The sequence below is a fragment of the Aphelocoma coerulescens genome, chromosome 2, assembly GCF_041296385.1.
Source record: "Aphelocoma coerulescens isolate FSJ_1873_10779 chromosome 2, UR_Acoe_1.0, whole genome shotgun sequence".
Lineage (NCBI taxonomy): Eukaryota > Metazoa > Chordata > Aves > Passeriformes > Corvidae > Aphelocoma > Aphelocoma coerulescens.
In genome coordinates this window covers 4,684,416-4,701,123 of record NC_091015.1, presented here as the reverse complement: position 1 = coordinate 4,701,123, position 16,708 = coordinate 4,684,416, and the positions used below count along the sequence as shown (strand labels likewise).

The following is a 16,708-nucleotide window of genomic DNA, read 5'->3' as shown; positions in this document are numbered from 1 at the left end:
ACGTGGAGTACACTCCTGAGTGCAACAGAAGAAATCATTGATCAGATGAACATCCTTCCCCAAGCCCTCCCTCCTGAGCAGCGGGCACCCCATAGTGCTACCAAAAGCTCATCATGTTACCTCACCATCCAACCTCATCAGCTCAGTTTGACACTTTGGTTCCCTCTCCCCATTTTCTTCTTGAGATCTCTTCACAAATAGCTCCTTGGCTTTCTTCTGTACCCAGATCCTTTGTTTCCAGACTCTGCTGGTCCTCAGCTGGGGACACAACACTCCTGGACACTGGGCAGCAGGAGGGAGAAGTTAACTTTTAGCTGACTTTTCTAAGTCAGCCTTATCCTTCTTGTGGTTATTCTCTCTTGATGGCATAGTCCAAATTGGGCACCTCTCTTGTGCTCTAGCTGGACTGAATCCAGGGAATTTTAGACTAACCACCTCACCCGGATTAGAGACCTTGCTTTGCTGTGGAACCAGGGTTAACACCAAGCCTGGAGCGTGTGCAGTGATGTGATGCTTTGGAGTGCTGTGTGCTACTGAACTAAAGGTATGGAGCTTACTGGGTGCATGGATTTCTCCTGTTGGCTTTTCCCTTTGCCGTTCACTCCACTAACGGCCATGGGGACGGGGGGTGAGAGGCGATGCTGACGTTTAAAACTGTTTCCCCAAAGATGTCAGAAGCTCAGAAATCATCTAAAGTTACCATCAAGAAAATGGAAGATGACTTGCCTCCCCCTCCAGCCGTTGGCTCAGTCCAGGTTGTCGCTCCAGGGGGTCAGGATCTCAATGCACTCCCTGTGCCTCCTCCAAAGCAAGCCTTCTCCAAGTTCTACCAGCAGCGCCAGGTGAATGAGCTGAAGAGGCTCTACAGGCACATGCACCCCGAGCTCAGGAAGAACCTGGAAGAAGCTGTGACTGAGGACCTGGCAGAAATGCTTAACACTGAGGATCCCAATGCACAGGCCTCTGTGAACCTGGATAAAGTTCTCCCGGGAGAGGTTCAGTCCATGCGCTGGATTTTTGAGAACTGGGCACTTGACTCCATTGGGGACCACCAAGCCACAAAGAAGCTGACAGAAGAAGAGATCATTCCCAGTGGGGATGTGAAAAGCACTTCCCTGAGGTTTGAAAGCCAATCCATAAATGGATACAACCTGTCAACATCAGCCAAGGTGTCAGAAACAGACCTTGCCAGAGGGGATGTTCGCACTGCCCGGTGGCTTTTTGAAACCCAACCACTGGACACATTAAACAAACTGTATTCGGATGAAACCGAGGTGCAGGAGGCAGTTCTCAAGGAGCCTGTCCAGGGAGGTGATGTGAAAGGGGCCAAACAGCTCTTTGAAGCACAGTCTTTGGATGCCATAGGACGCTGCTCCTCAGTGGAGGAGAAGAGCATCCTACAACTCAAGTCAGAAATCCAGGAGCTTAAAGGTGATGTTAAGAAGACTGTCAGGCTTTTCCAAACAGAGCCCCTCTGTGCCATCAGAGATAAAAGTGGGACTATCCATGAAATCAAGTCTGTCTGTCGAGAAGAAATTCAGAGCAATGCAGTCAGGACGGCTCGCTGGCTGTTTGAGACTCAGCCCCTGGATACTATCAACAAGGACACTTCCAAAGTGCAGATAATCCGTGGGATTTCTCTGGAAGAAATTGGAAGGCCTGATGTCAGCGGCGCAAGGTGGATATTTGAAACTCAGCCTTTGGATGCCATCAGAGAAATCACAGTTGAAGAACAAGACTTCAAGGCTTCGACAGATTTTGTCACGGGGGCAGATGTCACTAAGCAGCGATTGCTCTTTGAGACCCAGACTCTAGACTCCCTGAAAGGAGAAGCTTCGGAAAGTGTTGTAACCAAAGAAAAAGTCATTGGAGGTGATGTGAAATCTACACTCTGGCTCTTTGAAACGCAGCCGATGGAAACACTGAAAGACAATTTTGAGGTGGGACGTTTGAAGAAAGTAGAGCTTTCAGCAGAGGAGAAGGGAGATGTGAAGCAAAGAAAACACGTCTTTGAGACCTGTCCCCTTGGCAGTATCTCCAAGGCATTTGAGGAAGAAATTCCAGCCACCAGCATGGAAGAGGTAGTGAAAGGGGATGTGAAATCTTTCAAGATCCTGTTTGAGACTCTCCCCTTAGACAGCATTAAGCAGGCTGATGCTGAGCCCACCACCAAAGAAGAGGAGGAGAAGATTCCAGCTGGCAACGTCAAAGCCAACCAAATCCTGTTTGAGACAACACCCCTGTATGCCATCAAGGATAGCTTTGGCAATTTCCACGAAGTCACCTCTGTAAGCAGAGAACAGATCATCAGCGGTGACGTCAAGAACTACAAGTGGATGTTTGAAACCAGGCCCCTGGACCAGTTTGATGAAAGCATCAAGAAAGTGGATATAATACGGGGCATCACAAAACAAGAGGTGGTGGCTGGTGATGTCAGGACAGCCAAGTGGCTCTTTGAAACACAGCCCATGGATGTCATTCATCTCCAAGCCATGGAAGGGGAGAAGCATCCCTCAGTGAAGCGGGAGATCTCCCAGAAGGGGGATGTGAAGACCTGCCGGTGGCTGTTTGAGACCCAGCCCATGCACACCCTGTATGAGAAGGCTGAGAAGAAGCAGGAGGAGGATGGCAGTGTGCCCCAAGCTGATGTGAAGTCCTACACATGGATGTTTGAGACTCAGCCCCTGGACTCCCTGAAAGGCCAGGAGGAGCAGTATTTGCAAGTCAGTAAGGCCTACAGTCAGGAAGAATTACAGGGAGTGGATGTCAAAACCGTCCGGCACCTGTTTGAGACTGAACCCTTGGGCAGCAGCGCTGTCAGTGAAGCTGACCGGAAAAAAACCATGCGTTACTCCAGTCGTGTGGAATTCCAGTCTGGGGAAGTGTCCAGAGTGAAAGAGTTCTTTGAAGCCAAGCCCTTGGACACAGCCACCAAGCCAAAGTCCCAGAAGGATGCCGGAACAATCGAAGCCGGGTCCGTGCACAAGTTCACATGGCTCTTTGAGAACTACCCCATGGACACCCTGAAGGACAGCTCTGAAGGTATCCAGGAAATCCCTCCAGAAAAGAATGTCAAGGGGGGAGATGTTGGAGGAAAAAGGTTCGTATTTGAGACCTATTCCCTTGACCAAATCCATGACAAAGTGGACGAGACAGAGCTCCAGAAGATCCAGAAAGACACCATGAGCAAAGCTAATGTCAAGTCCTGCACAATGCTATTTGAAAGCCAACCTTTATATGCTATCCAGGACAAAGAGGGGGGATACCATGAGGTCACCTCAGTGCAGAAAGAAGAAATCATGAAAGGTGATATGAAAGGTGCCCGGTGGTTGTTTGAAACTAAGCCCCTGGATCAGATCAAGAAGGAAGAAGAGGTGTTTGTGATTAGGGCTGTCACCCAAGAGGACATCAAGAAAGGAGATGTCCAGACTGCCCGATGGAGGTTTGAGACAGAGCCTCTTGACTCCTTCTCGGGGGGAAAGTTGTCTGTGCCCAGAACAGTGGATGATGTGCAGAAGGGAGATGTTCAGTCCAACAAGCAGCTCTTTGAGTCCCAGCAAGTGGGCCAGAAGAAATATGTGAGGATGGTCAGTGTCAGTGACGTGCAGCGGGGTGACGTGAGGACATCCACTTGGCTCTTTGAGAACCATCCTGTGGACTCCCTGTACGGGGATGCGGAGAGAAGCTCATCCATGAGCACAGTGCAGAGAGAGGACAGCCAAAAAGGGGATGTAAAACGCTGCACCTGGTTGTTTGAAACCCAGCCCATGGACACCCTTAAGGACACAGAGGTGACAGCCAGTGCTGGGGCCCAAGAAGAGATCCCTCGTGCAGATGTGAAAAGCACAACGTGGCTCTTTGAGAGCACACCCCTGGATAAATTTAGTACTTCTGAAGGTAGCATAGAAATAGAACTGAAAGAAAGAACCATGAAGGAGACTTTAGAGACTCTCTGCACTTGCCAAGCTATCCAGCATGATGGGATCCTCATCGAAGCTAATGATATGGAGAGTGTGAAGATGGTGAAGTACCAGCTCAGCAGCCCAGGAGCTCCAGAGATCCTGAAAGAGGAGATTGTGGGAGGCCACTTGCAAAGGATTATGCTGCAGCTCCTGCACAGAACCAATGTGGAAGCACAGAGTGTTCTGGTAGAGGAGGACAGAGAGGGCAAGATCAAAGTAAGCCCATTGCAGCTGCTGGACCAGAGTGAAGCTGTTAAAGGCAAAGAGGACTTGAGGGGAGATGTAGCCAAGGCCTTACAGGGTCTCCTCAGTCAAGATGCTTCCATCAAAAAGGGGATGGTCCTACAAGAGACAAAGTCAGGATCAGTGAAGATGACTCTCTACTCCCTCCTGTTCCATTCTGTCCAGCAGAAAGTTGTCAAGGGGGATGTGAAGTCAACGATTGGGAACCTGTTGGCTTCTTCTCAGGAGCAGAAAGCAGCAGCTACCATCAAGCGTGAGGACAATGAGAAGGGAAATGTCCAACTTTTTGCAAGCTGCATTGAGAAGGGAGACCTCAGCTATCTGAAGAATCTCCAGCAGGAGTCAGAGATACAATCCCTCATCTCTTCCCAAGCAGAGGAGGGGGCAGATGAGAGTGGCCCACGGGTTGTGCAGGGGGCTAACATACACATCTTGCCAAATAAAGAAAAAATAGAGAAAGTAATTGCAGGAAGTGAGCCAGGGGCTATGGAGGGAGCAAAAAAGGGATTTGTATGTGCAAGCACGGGCAGAGAGGGTGTGTTACAGAGAGAGGCTGTGCATGCAGCAGGTGTGACTGGCACCACTGTGCAATGTCTTGGGAAGCCCCTGCCCACAGTGATGGGAAAGGAAGAAATTCTGTCCGGAGGGCTTAAGGTGACTACAAAGTCAATCCAAAGGGTTGCAGATGCCAGCAAGAAGGCAGAGAAAGAAGAAGCCAGCACTGCCCATTTGAAGGAACCAAAAACTATGATGCAAGGCACATCTCCAACCCAAGTGACAGTTCAGAGGGCAGAAGTGGATGGGAAACAGCAGAGTGTGGTGACTGGGGAAGCCAGCCAGACTCAGAGAGAAGAAAAGGCCCTGGGGAGTGATCTTCAGGCTGCAATGCAAAGCCTGAGGCTGGCGACAGCAGAAGCAAAAAACATTCAGCACCATGTTCAGAGCAAGTTCCAGAGGAACAGGGAGGAGGTCCACACAGCCTGCAGGCAGCAGACAGTCAGCTCACAGGGGACCATGACCCTTCAATCGACCGTACATCAACAGGACTCTTCATCCACCAAGCAGGAGAGCAGCAGCACTGCCACCAGGACCACCACCACCAGAGTCCAGGAGGCATCCAAGACCCACACAAGCGTGTCTCAGAAGAGCATAGCATCACACAAAAAGGTCAGTGCTTCTGAGGAAGTACAGGGAGGACAACTATTGAGCCAGGAAATCCAAGTTGTGCCCAGTAGAGATTTTAGCATTAAGGATGGCCTTTATACTGCCACACCTGTGAAAACCTATATAAACCCTTGTGTTGAGTCTGATTACAAAGAGCAATCAGTGCAAGAAGAAAGAGATGTTGGTGTCAGAGGGGATGTGCAGACAGCTATCAGAGCACTGCAAAGTGCCGCCACAGAACAGCGCCTGGTAGAAAAGGAGGACGTTGTCCGAGGTAATTTAAAAGCCACACTTCAGTCGCTGGAAAAGTCTAACGTTAATGTCTCCAGAGGGGATTTTAAAGCTGCTATGATATACAGAAATGCAGGGCAGTCCTATTCTGTGTGTAAAAAGAAAAATGAGACTCAACTCGCTAGTAACGAGGCTGCTGTAGTGGCTTCAGGGTCGCAGGCTGATAATGACTTTCCTCCTCCTCCCTCAGTTGCTGTGATGAAAGCAGAGCATTGCCCACCCTCAACTAAAGCAGCAAGAGAAGGTGCCCTTCTATTACCAACCAGCAAAGACGAAGCCCCAGGACGTTCTGCACTACTCCAAACCCCTCCTCCCACTCTCCCTTCTCTGTCCTGCAAACCCAGTGATCAGAGTCCTGCAGAGAAGCCCAGGACTCCTCCAAAACCAGAAACTACTGCCCCACCCAGGAAAAAACCTGTTCCCCCTCCAAAACCTGAGCACCTCTTACACGAGGCGTATTCTGCCTCTGCAAATAACAGCACAAGCAAATCAACCAAACCCATCCCTCCACCCCTGCCTCCAAAACCTTCAGGCTTGAGGGAGATTAGCAAACCAAAGCCTTCCCCCACAGAGCTGGGATTAAGCTGCATGGAAGTTCATGAACAAACAGGGTATGAGGAGGCTCAGGCAAAATGCTGCAATTTGGAGACATCTGTGAAGAAGTCTGTCACAGCTCAGTGTACAAACCCTGAGAGAAAGCTGCCAAAATACACTGCCAAAACCCCTCTTCAAATAGCAGAAGAAAGGTACAAGGCCAGCAAAGGAGGACAAGGAAAGGTAGAATCAGACAGTGCTAAGACCTCAAAACCAATGAAAAACGGAGTCATTGGTTTTGAAGTCAAGCAGGGGATGATGAGTGATAAAGCAGCTGCTGCAAGGAGGTGTGCAGGTGAGGTGGCTCAGAGGCAGATAGAGCTGTGCCAAGAGGAGAACGGGCGCTCTTCATTGTCCTCTCCAACCTGTCCTGGCAGAGCACAGACACAGAATGTGCCAGGGCAAACTGAGCCAAGCACCTCCCCTGTGGGCCACAGCACCCCTCCGAAGAGAGGAGATGGCGCTGCACAAAATGCTTTATCCAAGGTGGAAAGAGAAAGTGTATCTAATTCTTATGGATTGTGGGATAGTCAGAGAGTCATGCAGCAGGTGCATGAGAGGAGGCAAACGTCTCATTCTATGTCCTTCCATCAGCAGTCAGTGAACTCCTTTGAGGAGCACCAGCAGGGGAATAGCAGGCAACTGAAATGTCCTGATAGGGAGGCAGAGACACCTGCCCAGGAGAAGCCAGGGGTTGTTATGAGAGAAAAAAAAAAGAGAGAAACAGAAGATGAGCGTCGGAAGAGGTTGTCGGTACACAAAGAGGAGATCATGAAAGGCAATGTCAAGGAGGCTATGGAGATCTTTGAGAACCTCAGGAGACAGGAGCAGCTGCAAGAGATCTTGAACCGAGTGAGGGAGTTTGAGGAGGAAACAAGCAAAGTGGATGTGAAAGCTCTCAAGAGCTTCTTTGAGAAGGTCCCTGAGTGGGTTGTGCGCCAGAAGGCCAAGCAACAGGACAAGGCTGCGGCAAAGGAGGATGCTGACAGTGTCTCCTCAGTGGATCTGGTTTTTGAGGACCTGGAGCGAGCAAGTGCTGAGATTCTCCACCTGAAGGAGCAGACACTTGCCCGCATCCAGGATATCGAGGAGGCCATCAAGAAAGCTATTTATTCTGTTTCTAGTCTCAAGTCTGAGTCAGACATTGCTGGGCTCTCAGGGTTGTTCAAGGAGTCTCTGGGGAGCACCCAAAGCTCTGTGAGCAGTAGCAATATCCGTAAAATCAGCATTGTCTCGAGCAAAGCCAAGCAAGAGGAAGTCATGCTGGAGACAGGGGAAGCAGCATCTGTGGAAAGTGCAAAGGTGGCAGAAAAGACCGAGGCAGCCAAGGCAGAGCTAGGGGTCCCCCGCCTCATTCAGTCTCGTGTCAGCTCTCCCTCCTCACCTTCCTACATCTCCATTGAGTCTGCTGCCAGGAAACCAGCAGAATCCCCCAGGACAGCACATTCCCCCCAGGATGGCCCTTCACCAGACTGTCTTGACTCTCCAGGAAAGAGGGATGCTTTTGCTCAGAACAGCTTTAGCTCCTTTAACCACCCCTCAGCAGGGTCTGCTGGGCATGACACAAAACCCTTAGAGAAGAGGCCAGACCCCGTCCAAACAAAAGCTGGGCTGAGCTCGATGAAGCAGCACGTGCTTGGCAATGCCAACCATCCAACCAGTGACAAAGAGAAGTGCTCTCTGGACACCTCCAAAGACAGCTGCCACTGTGGGATGAAAGGCAGCTTTTCGGAATACCGCTCCCTGAATGTCCCCAGCCCACAAAATCCACGGAGGCAGAAAAGCATCTTGGAGCTGCAGACAGGGCCTGACGGGTCCAAGCTCTACGGAGCCACCCGGACTGTTATGGAGCAGTATGAGGAAATGGACCAGTTTGGAAACAAAATCATCACTTCATCCACCACAGTCACCAAGCAATCTGAGACACAAACATCCTCCACGTGCGATGTGGTTTCTCATCCCCAGTATGAGGTATCTGCCTCACCTGTGTTTCGGAGGTACTTGAAGAGCCCAGGTGAAGACTTCCACAGCAACGGGACTTTTCAGGAGCCAGGAGTGGTCTTTGTCACCTTTGGCAACTCCAAGCCAAAGAAATAGGAGATTCTGGAGAGCAAGAGAGGACTGTATAAGACAAAAGAGAAGGGCCACGATAAACATTTCTCCTGTTTTATCCACATTACACACAGGGATTTACCTTCACCCTAAGGACTTCTCAGGGTCATCGTCTCGGTGTTTGCATACAGACAGGACAAGTGCAGCCTGCCTTGACACTGGAGAACATCCCTCACCTGACCAGCCCAACAGACTTGGTGCTGCACCACAACCCAGAGTCCTGGCACTGTTAGAAGCACAAGGGAAAAATCCATCCATGGGCACCTTAGGGTACTTCCCCCTAGAAAGTTTGGTGGGGGCAGTTGGAGGTGTTGGATCGGGCTTCTCTGAACCACTGCAGAAGGAAGGATAGGTAGGATCAATTAAAGAACCAATCAATATGGTCATTGGAAAACAAACACCTTTATGGCACCTTCTTTTCTAAGAAGGGCATCCTACACACACACATATATATACATAAGTTCATATTGATGGGTGGGTTGGATAGATTTTCTCTTAGCCAATAAGAAAAGAAAAGGAAAAAAAAGTCTTGAATTGTTGTCACTCTTGGACTTGGGGGAGTTATTTATCAGTTTGTTCTTCAGTGTTTGATGATACTGGAAATTGTAAAGCCAAGACCTACAGCTACTATCAATGCCATTCCCCCAAAGAAATATGCTATGAAAGATTCTTGAGTCAGAATGGTTACTGCTTTCTCTTCTTTATTTCTAGAATTCTAATTTATTATTCAGTATACATAAACCCCTTATTTTAGATTTTTCCATGCTTTCCTACATGTTTACTGTTTAAATTCATTTTGAGAATTTGTAAAGCAATTTTTCTTATTATTATGACTTTGTTTTGTACATTCTCAACTCAAGATTTTAGATATTTTGTGGCTTTTTTTTTTTTAACTTCTATTGCTGCATTCTGATGGTAAACATTACCTCTAAAAATACTTTGGTCTGGTAGTTTCTTTTATTCAGTGCTTGTTTCCTTTCAAAGTGCCTAGAAATTATATCTTGATGGACCAGTTGAATCACACATTGAGAGCACTCTGTGTCACTGGAGGGGTTTGGTCTACATCTTCTTCAGAGTGTGGGTGGATCACCAGCCCTTCAGCAAAGAGTGTTCATATTCTTATCTGAAGAACGAGTCCAGGATGATACAGAACCAGGACTCTGTGTAGGCATGTGGAGCCTGGGTAGGATGTGTACACCAGGAAAGGTTTGGACACTTGTGTGTACCCATTTCCCCCACGGGAGAAGGCAGCTGAGGTGTTGTGCCTCTACAAGTCTTATGAGGAGGAGCAGCTGATGACCCAGCCCTTACTCACTGCTGTGCCTCAACTCACCCCACACTCGGCTCAGGGATGGGTGGGTGAGCAAGGAGTTCACTCCAGGTGTGGGGGAATGTGAGGAGCCTATGGAGGGGCCGGATGGTTTCTCACAGAATTACAGAATATCCTGAGTTGGAAGGGACCCTCAAGGACCATTGAGTCCAGCTCCGGGCCCTGCACAAGAAGTCCCCAAAATTCCCTCTGATGCCTTTTCCTGGTCTTAAAATCAAGAGTCATACACAGTTAGAAGGGGAAAAGGGATTTTACCTTGGTATTTATTTTAAGGATCCTTAGGTGCACACGTCCAGGTCAAATGCACTGAAATGCACCCCACAATGCACACCCAAACGATCTGGTATAACATTCTAGATGTTACTAATTAGCAGATCTATCAAAGATTCCCCAATGAGAGGCTCAAGTGAGCCCCCCTCCCCAAGGAGCCTTCCCCTGGCTGGTTCTATCTGAGTTTACAGAATGTGTTCTGGAGAGGACCTTGGGGTCTGGAGCACACTATCCTCTACCTATGAAGCTTCTAAAATGTTCAGTCTCTTAGCTGAACAAACAAGCCCAAGAATGCAGGCAAAAAGCACTAAGAATGCAGAAGTTTTAAAGTAGGTATAACAGGGGTCTAAAAGAAAAGGCAAAAAGTCTTCATGGCATCACCTCCATGCAGCTGAGAGCATTGTCCAAACACTTCTTGAGCTCAGGCTGGTGCTGTGACCACTTCTGTGGGAGCCTGTTCAGTGCCCAACGGGCAAAGAACTGTTTTCTAATATCCAGCCTAAACCTCCCCTGACACAGCTTCAGGCCATTCCCTCAGGTCTGTCACTGGTCACAGAGATTGGCACATGCCCCTCCACTTCCCCTCATGAGGGAGTTAAAGACCATAATGACATCTCCCCTCAGTCTCCTCCAGGCTGAACAGACCAAGGGGCCTCAGCCACTCCTCATGCCTCAAGGTCCTTCATCATCTTTGTTGCCCTCCTTTGGACACTCTCTAATGACATCCTTCTTTTATTGTGGTGACCAAAACTGCACACAGGACTTGAGGTGAGGCTGTGGAGCTGTGTCCTACAGCCTGGCTCAGGTTGTAGACTCGTTGAACTGTAGCCAGCCACCTCATCTCTCAGTGCATCACTTTATCTTTCTGAGAATGGGACAGTAACCTCAGTGAAAAAAACAAAAAATCAGTAATTTGCTATGATTAATGTTTGCCCTTTTCCTCCGAGGAAAAAGAGCCCACACTAATGAATTAGGAGCAGGACACTGGAGAGGAAGGGACTGTTCAGAGTCTACCACTCCACATCCCTGAGCCCATAGGAGGTTTCTAAATAGCAGTTGTCATCTTGCATCACAAAGACCTTGTTCAAGGTGTTCTAGACCACACTGGAGTTCTGCTTCCTTCCCAGAAAAGATGTACATACCCAGATCTCATTGATTTACATCTAGAACCCCAAAAATTTGAAAGACATGCCAAAAGAAGAATAGGAACATAATTTTCCATTGCACACTGAAGGCTGAGATGGAAGAGCAGATCATAATAAACTGAGCATAACTATTTTCAGGCAATCTGAATAAAATAACCACTTAGACCCTCCCAATTCCTTTGGTAGGACCCACTGAAGAAATAAGGGAGAGTTAGTTACCTGGACACCCTCTTCAAAATTTTTCCAACACTCCTTTCTTACCCCTGTTTGTTTCCATCTTGGCTTCCATCACATGTTTGTTTCATTTCCCTTGAAAGACAACTGTGGAGCAATTTCAGTAAGCTGCAAACAGGTTGCTCAGGCAATGAAAATTATTCCACGTAAACTCAAATAAACCCAAACATCCTGCACTGCCACTGCTTAGAAATACCAATCTTATTGTTTGTGTTTCTGGTTTTACAGGATTTCTAAATGTCTCAAAGAGCCATTTATGAGACTAAAATCATTTAAGACGTGCTTCTTTCATGATATTTCCATCATCTAGGAACTGAAATATGATGAGGAGACACATGCTGCACTGTTTCAGCACCATACATGGCTCTTTGGGACACTGAAAGAGCTGGAGAGAAAAAACAAATGCAAAGATTTGAAACTCAAACACAAGCTGAAGGATCAGTTCATATTCTCCGTGCTTCAGACTTTGCAATAATAAACCAGCAGAGCTCATACAAACTTTCAGATCCCAAATTAGCTGTCGCAGTTTTTCTGTGATTTTTAGGTACAAGACATGACATTGTTCACTGTTCTTTACCCTGGTGGGTATCTGCATTTTCACACAGTAGATATTTTCAAAAGTAAGCAGGCTGGGAGAGTTACCTGCACCAGGGGACAGGGGACAGTTGGTATTACCAGACCTACATCTCCTTGAGGGGTCAAAGTACAACTTCAGCTGCAGATCTGGTTCTCTTGCAGTAGTGGACAGGAAATAGGCCTCATTTGAAGTGTCCACAAAAAGTACTGCCCTTCCCAGCTCTGTCAGTCACTGGCCTCCCTGAGGACACTCTGTCTTCAGTCTGAAAGATTGGTGCTTACCATGGAATCACAGGATCATTCAGGTTGGAAAGATCATCGAGTCCAACCATCACCCCAGCACTACCAACACACCACTAAACCCTGTCCCCAAGGGCCACATCCACACATCTTTTAAATCCCTCCAGGGATGGTGACTCCACCACTGCCCTGGACAGCCTGTTCCAATGCTTTGCAAGCCTTTCTGTGAGGAAATATTTCCTAACACCCAGCCTAAACCTCCCCTGGCACAGCTTGAGGCCAGGTCCTATCACTTGCTCCTTGACAGAAGAGACCAACTCCCACCTGGCTGCCCCCTCCTGTCAGGGAGTTGTGGAGAGCCGGAAGGTCCCCCCAGACCCTCCTTTTCTCTGGGGGGGCTCAGCCCCCCTGGATCCCTCAGCTGCTCCCCATCAGCCTTGTGCCCCAGACTGTTCCCCAGATTCTCCCCTTACCAATAACACAGGCGTTTTCAGGCTGACTTCTCCTGCTATATAAAGGTTTTAATTCACATAAGGAAAAAGAGGCAACAACTGATAAGCCATAATCCAGCTGCAACTTTCAGCACTGCAGTAATCAGCAGTGTGCTGGAAGAGCCTTCCAGGAACACCCTGTAACTGCTTTTCATAGAAGCCTTAGGATAATTTCCTTGCCCACAGTGCCATTCAGTTGCTTCTAATCACCTCTCTATCTTCCAGACCATAAGGAAGGCTTATTCCTGGGGCTGCCAAATACACCTCTGAAGGCAAGAATGTTTGCCATGCATCAGACAATGAGCATTGAAAATAAGTCCCCCCATTAGAGAGACCAATACCCCCTATAAAAGGTTATCCCACTGTGGAAACACCCCAGGAGCACAGACATTCATCCCCAGTTCAGAGGAGAGAGATCCTGCTTGTTTGCTAAACAGCTCTGCTTCCTTCTTTAGTCACGGTTAAAGGAAAGCATTTTCTTCTTACACAACACAGACATGTTGAGTTACTCTCTTCTCTGCCAGGACACAGAGCCTTGTGCTGGGTGAGAGCTCGTCACCATCAGAGGAAGTTCTACAGTCACACTGGTGAAATTCACCTTGCAAACAGATCGACTTTGCACAACTACGTGGGCCTGTTTCAGGGTAGATGTATCACCCTTAGATTGCCTTAACTGGACCGCCACCAAGAATACTGGGAGTTTAGACATCCATTACCTCTGTACTCACTGACAGACCCATGGTCTGCTCTCTGCAGAGGACTGGAAGAGTGGAGGGGTGCTGGGATCGTTGCAGACTGAAGGAAAGACAGGGATTTTGTTTGTATGCTTCCCTGTAGAAGGAAGGAAGAAAACTCAAGATGTTAAACTCATCTTCTTGAAGGTGTTGTCACAGGAAAGCAAAGATGACCTGACTTTAATGATATAATCAGACAAAATGAAATTAAAAGTTAAAAAGTTAAAAATTGCTTCCCCAGGTGTGTGTTGCAAGTAAAGGACAGGGTTCTTGTTCTGTGTCTTGTTCTTGTTTGTGTCAACTCATCTCTTTAGATACAGAAACACCTTTCCTGTTTCATAGAAACAGAGTCATAGAATGGTTTGGGTTGGAAGGGACCTTAAAGATCATCTTCATTCCAATCCTCTTGCAGAAACACCTTCCACTAGATCAGGTTGCTCCAAGCCCCTTCCAACCTGGCCTTGAACACTTCCAGGGATGGGGAATGCCCAACTTCTCTGGACTACTGTTTACTCAAAGCTAAAATCTGGCCATCAGCCCACTCAACATGAGAGCAGAAAGTAAACTTGTCTTTTCTGTGAGCTGACAATGCTGCAAAGGGTAGGAACATATGGAAAGAAAGCCAGAGGGATCAGAGACCACCAGCAAAACTGTGGCAAATAACCCCTGACAAAGAGGCAGAGTTGCCCTGATGTGAGGAGTGTCAGTACTCAGAGCACTAACCTGTCAGAGTTAGGCTGGGCTCAACTGTGCTCCATCTGAGGCTTTGGAAAGACCTGAATTTTCAGATTAACTTGCCAGCTAAGCTGAACCTCTGCTTTGCATCACGATGAGGAGTGCACAGAGGCATCCTTACTGCCACCTGCACCCTCTGGGTCACTTGGCCATGCAGAGTACCTGGAGCTATTTCTGCAGCTGGGCTGATAGCCAAGATTCTTTTCCCCCTCTCTCTCTCCACTAATAAGGCTGGTGCTGGCAATGCTTTCCAGAGAGATTCTCTGGGCTTTTCACATAAAGAGGTGTTTGAGGAATCAGGTCGTGGCACACAACACAATCCAGACACTAAACATAGTGGAGTAAACCACCAGATTCATGGAGCTGTGGAAGCTTTATGCTGATATGAGCTGCCTTTCCAGGGTTTGGACTATGTGTCTGTGTGAGCAGCCATAAGATACCAGTGATTCCAGGAGCTGCACAGAGTTTTTGAGTCAGAGCAACATTTCTCACCTTACTCAAGGTTTTTATATTATTCAACTGAATGAATCATTTACTCTCAATCAAATGAACATATTTTTTCTCATCAGAGATCCAAGGGTGTTCTGTCTTTCTGTTCTGACTGAAAATTAACACTGACCCATCCAAGCTGACAGGTAAACTGAACCAGACAGGAATCTGAACTCGCACAACAGATCTGCAAAAAAAAAAATCCCAAGAAAATTACCTTGCAGATGCACTTCCAGGTGGTCATGATTCATTTATTTAACCTCAGTCTCTCCTTCTTCAGCCCATGTTGAAAGAAATGTGTGCCTCCTGCCTGAAGCCTGTCTACCCCATGGAGTGTGTGGTCACTGACAAGGTCTGCGTGCACCGCTCGTGTTTCTGCTGTCAGGTTTGCGGGAGGAAGCTGAGGTGAGTGGCAGGACACAAGTGTGTTTGTTTCTAAGGGATGCCCAAGTAGGTTCCATCTAAATTGCCCAAGGGTAATTCTGAGAGAGCAGGACTCAGGAAATGAGAAAAAGGGCATGCAGTTTCCCTGATTCCATCTGCCTCTCCATCACCAGAGGCTGAAGTCTGCCCACCTCAAGATTGCAGACCCCTGTGGATTAGGAGTCTGCATAGATGGTGGTGCAAGGGTGAGCTTAAATTACAATAAATATTTACACTTTGGGAATACTGATAGGGAATGTGATTGGAGGAGCCATTAGGGTGCTTCCTATGGTCACAGAATCATAGACTCATGAAGGTTGGAAAAGGCCTCTAAGGTCGTTGAGTCCAACCATTTACCCAACACTCTCCACCACTAAATCATGTCCCCAAGCATCACATCGAGTCAGGTAGGTTGAAAGGCACCTCTGGAAGTCTCCACTCAGCCTTCTGCAGGCCTAAGGAGAGAAGGAGCTCAGGAACATGTTCAGGAGAGGTGTGAATGGCTGCAAGGATGGGGGCTACACAGCCTTTCAGCTGGGGCCCCTCTTTGAACATCTGACCACCAGTGAAAATGTTTTTTCTTGCCTCTCATCCCAATTCCCTGTGTTACAAGTTGTTCCCATCGCCTCTCATCCTGTCACTGCCCCCCTCCAAGAGCACTCCAGCCCTGTCTTCTCTATAACCTCCCATAAAATAGACACACGCAGCAGTGAGTTTCTCCCTCTTAACCTTCTCCTGGTAGGACCTGGCCAACTCATCTCTCAGCATCTCCTCAGATGACACAGGTCCCTCACCACTTTGGTGGCTTTTTGCTGAATTCCTTGCTGTGAAGAGCCCAAAACTGGACAAAGTTATCCACATGGAATCCTACAAAAGTCAAATATAGAGGAACATTCACTTCTCTTGGCCATGCAGCTCAGGATGTAGTTGGCTTCCCTGTCACCAGGGCACAATGCTGACTTGTTTTCAGCTTGTCAGTCACTGAGACAGCCACCTCCTGTGAGGCTGCTTGGAATCCTGTTGCCCTGAGCTCTGCAGACACTTCCTCCCCTCCTGCAGTTGTTGTATCATGGGAGCCCTGGGCACTTTTACCCATAAGGTCCACGCTGTGAATACAGGGGCAGAGATGAAGTACTGGTATGAAGCCTGGCCTGTAAATGAGAAAGGGATTGCACATAACCTGGGCTACAGCCCCCAGAGGCATTGCAAGGAAATGTTTAATTTTTCACGTGTTTTGGTGTTTGAAAGAAAAATCAAACATATTCTGAGAAAGCCAACACTACTTTTGAAAGGTTTCATTCTTCAACCTCCTCCCTCCCTTCCCCACTGAAAAATGATTTTACTGAAAGCCTGTCCATCAGTGCTACAGCTCCCCTCCCACATAGCCACTGACAGCTGTGCCAATGTGTGTTTTCCAGCTTGCAAAACTATGCTGCCCTCCACGGGGTGTTTTACTGCCAAGTCCACTACAAGCTGATGGCTGGGGCTGGAAGCAGAAGTGAGATGGAAAGGCTGGAGCACCACCATGTTCAGCATGGACCACAGCCCTGGGAGTGGTGTAACAGGGCCAAAAAGACTGAAACGAGAGAGAAACCCGCATCCTTCAATGCACAGTGTGATCTGCAGCTGGCTGAGCACAGGAACAGCAGGTCTGTCCTCTTAGGGAACAAGCTCA

The 16,708-nt window shown here is 48.1% G+C and overlaps 1 protein-coding gene across 2 annotated transcripts in view; it reads left to right on the top strand.

The window, feature by feature from the left end:
* The window catches only part of XIRP1 (xin actin binding repeat containing 1), a 33,935-nt gene extending 24,739 nt beyond the window's left edge, over nucleotides 1-9,196 (top strand). For both annotated transcript variants that reach the window (XM_069006329.1, XM_069006330.1), the window contains one exon: nucleotides 669-9,196. In XM_069006329.1, coding sequence (XP_068862430.1) covers nucleotides 669-8,351 — 7,683 coding nt within the window. In that variant the 3' untranslated portion in view covers nucleotides 8,352-9,196. The remainder of the gene's footprint in view (nucleotides 1-668) is intronic.
* Nucleotides 9,197-16,708: the final 7,512 nt, after the last annotated feature.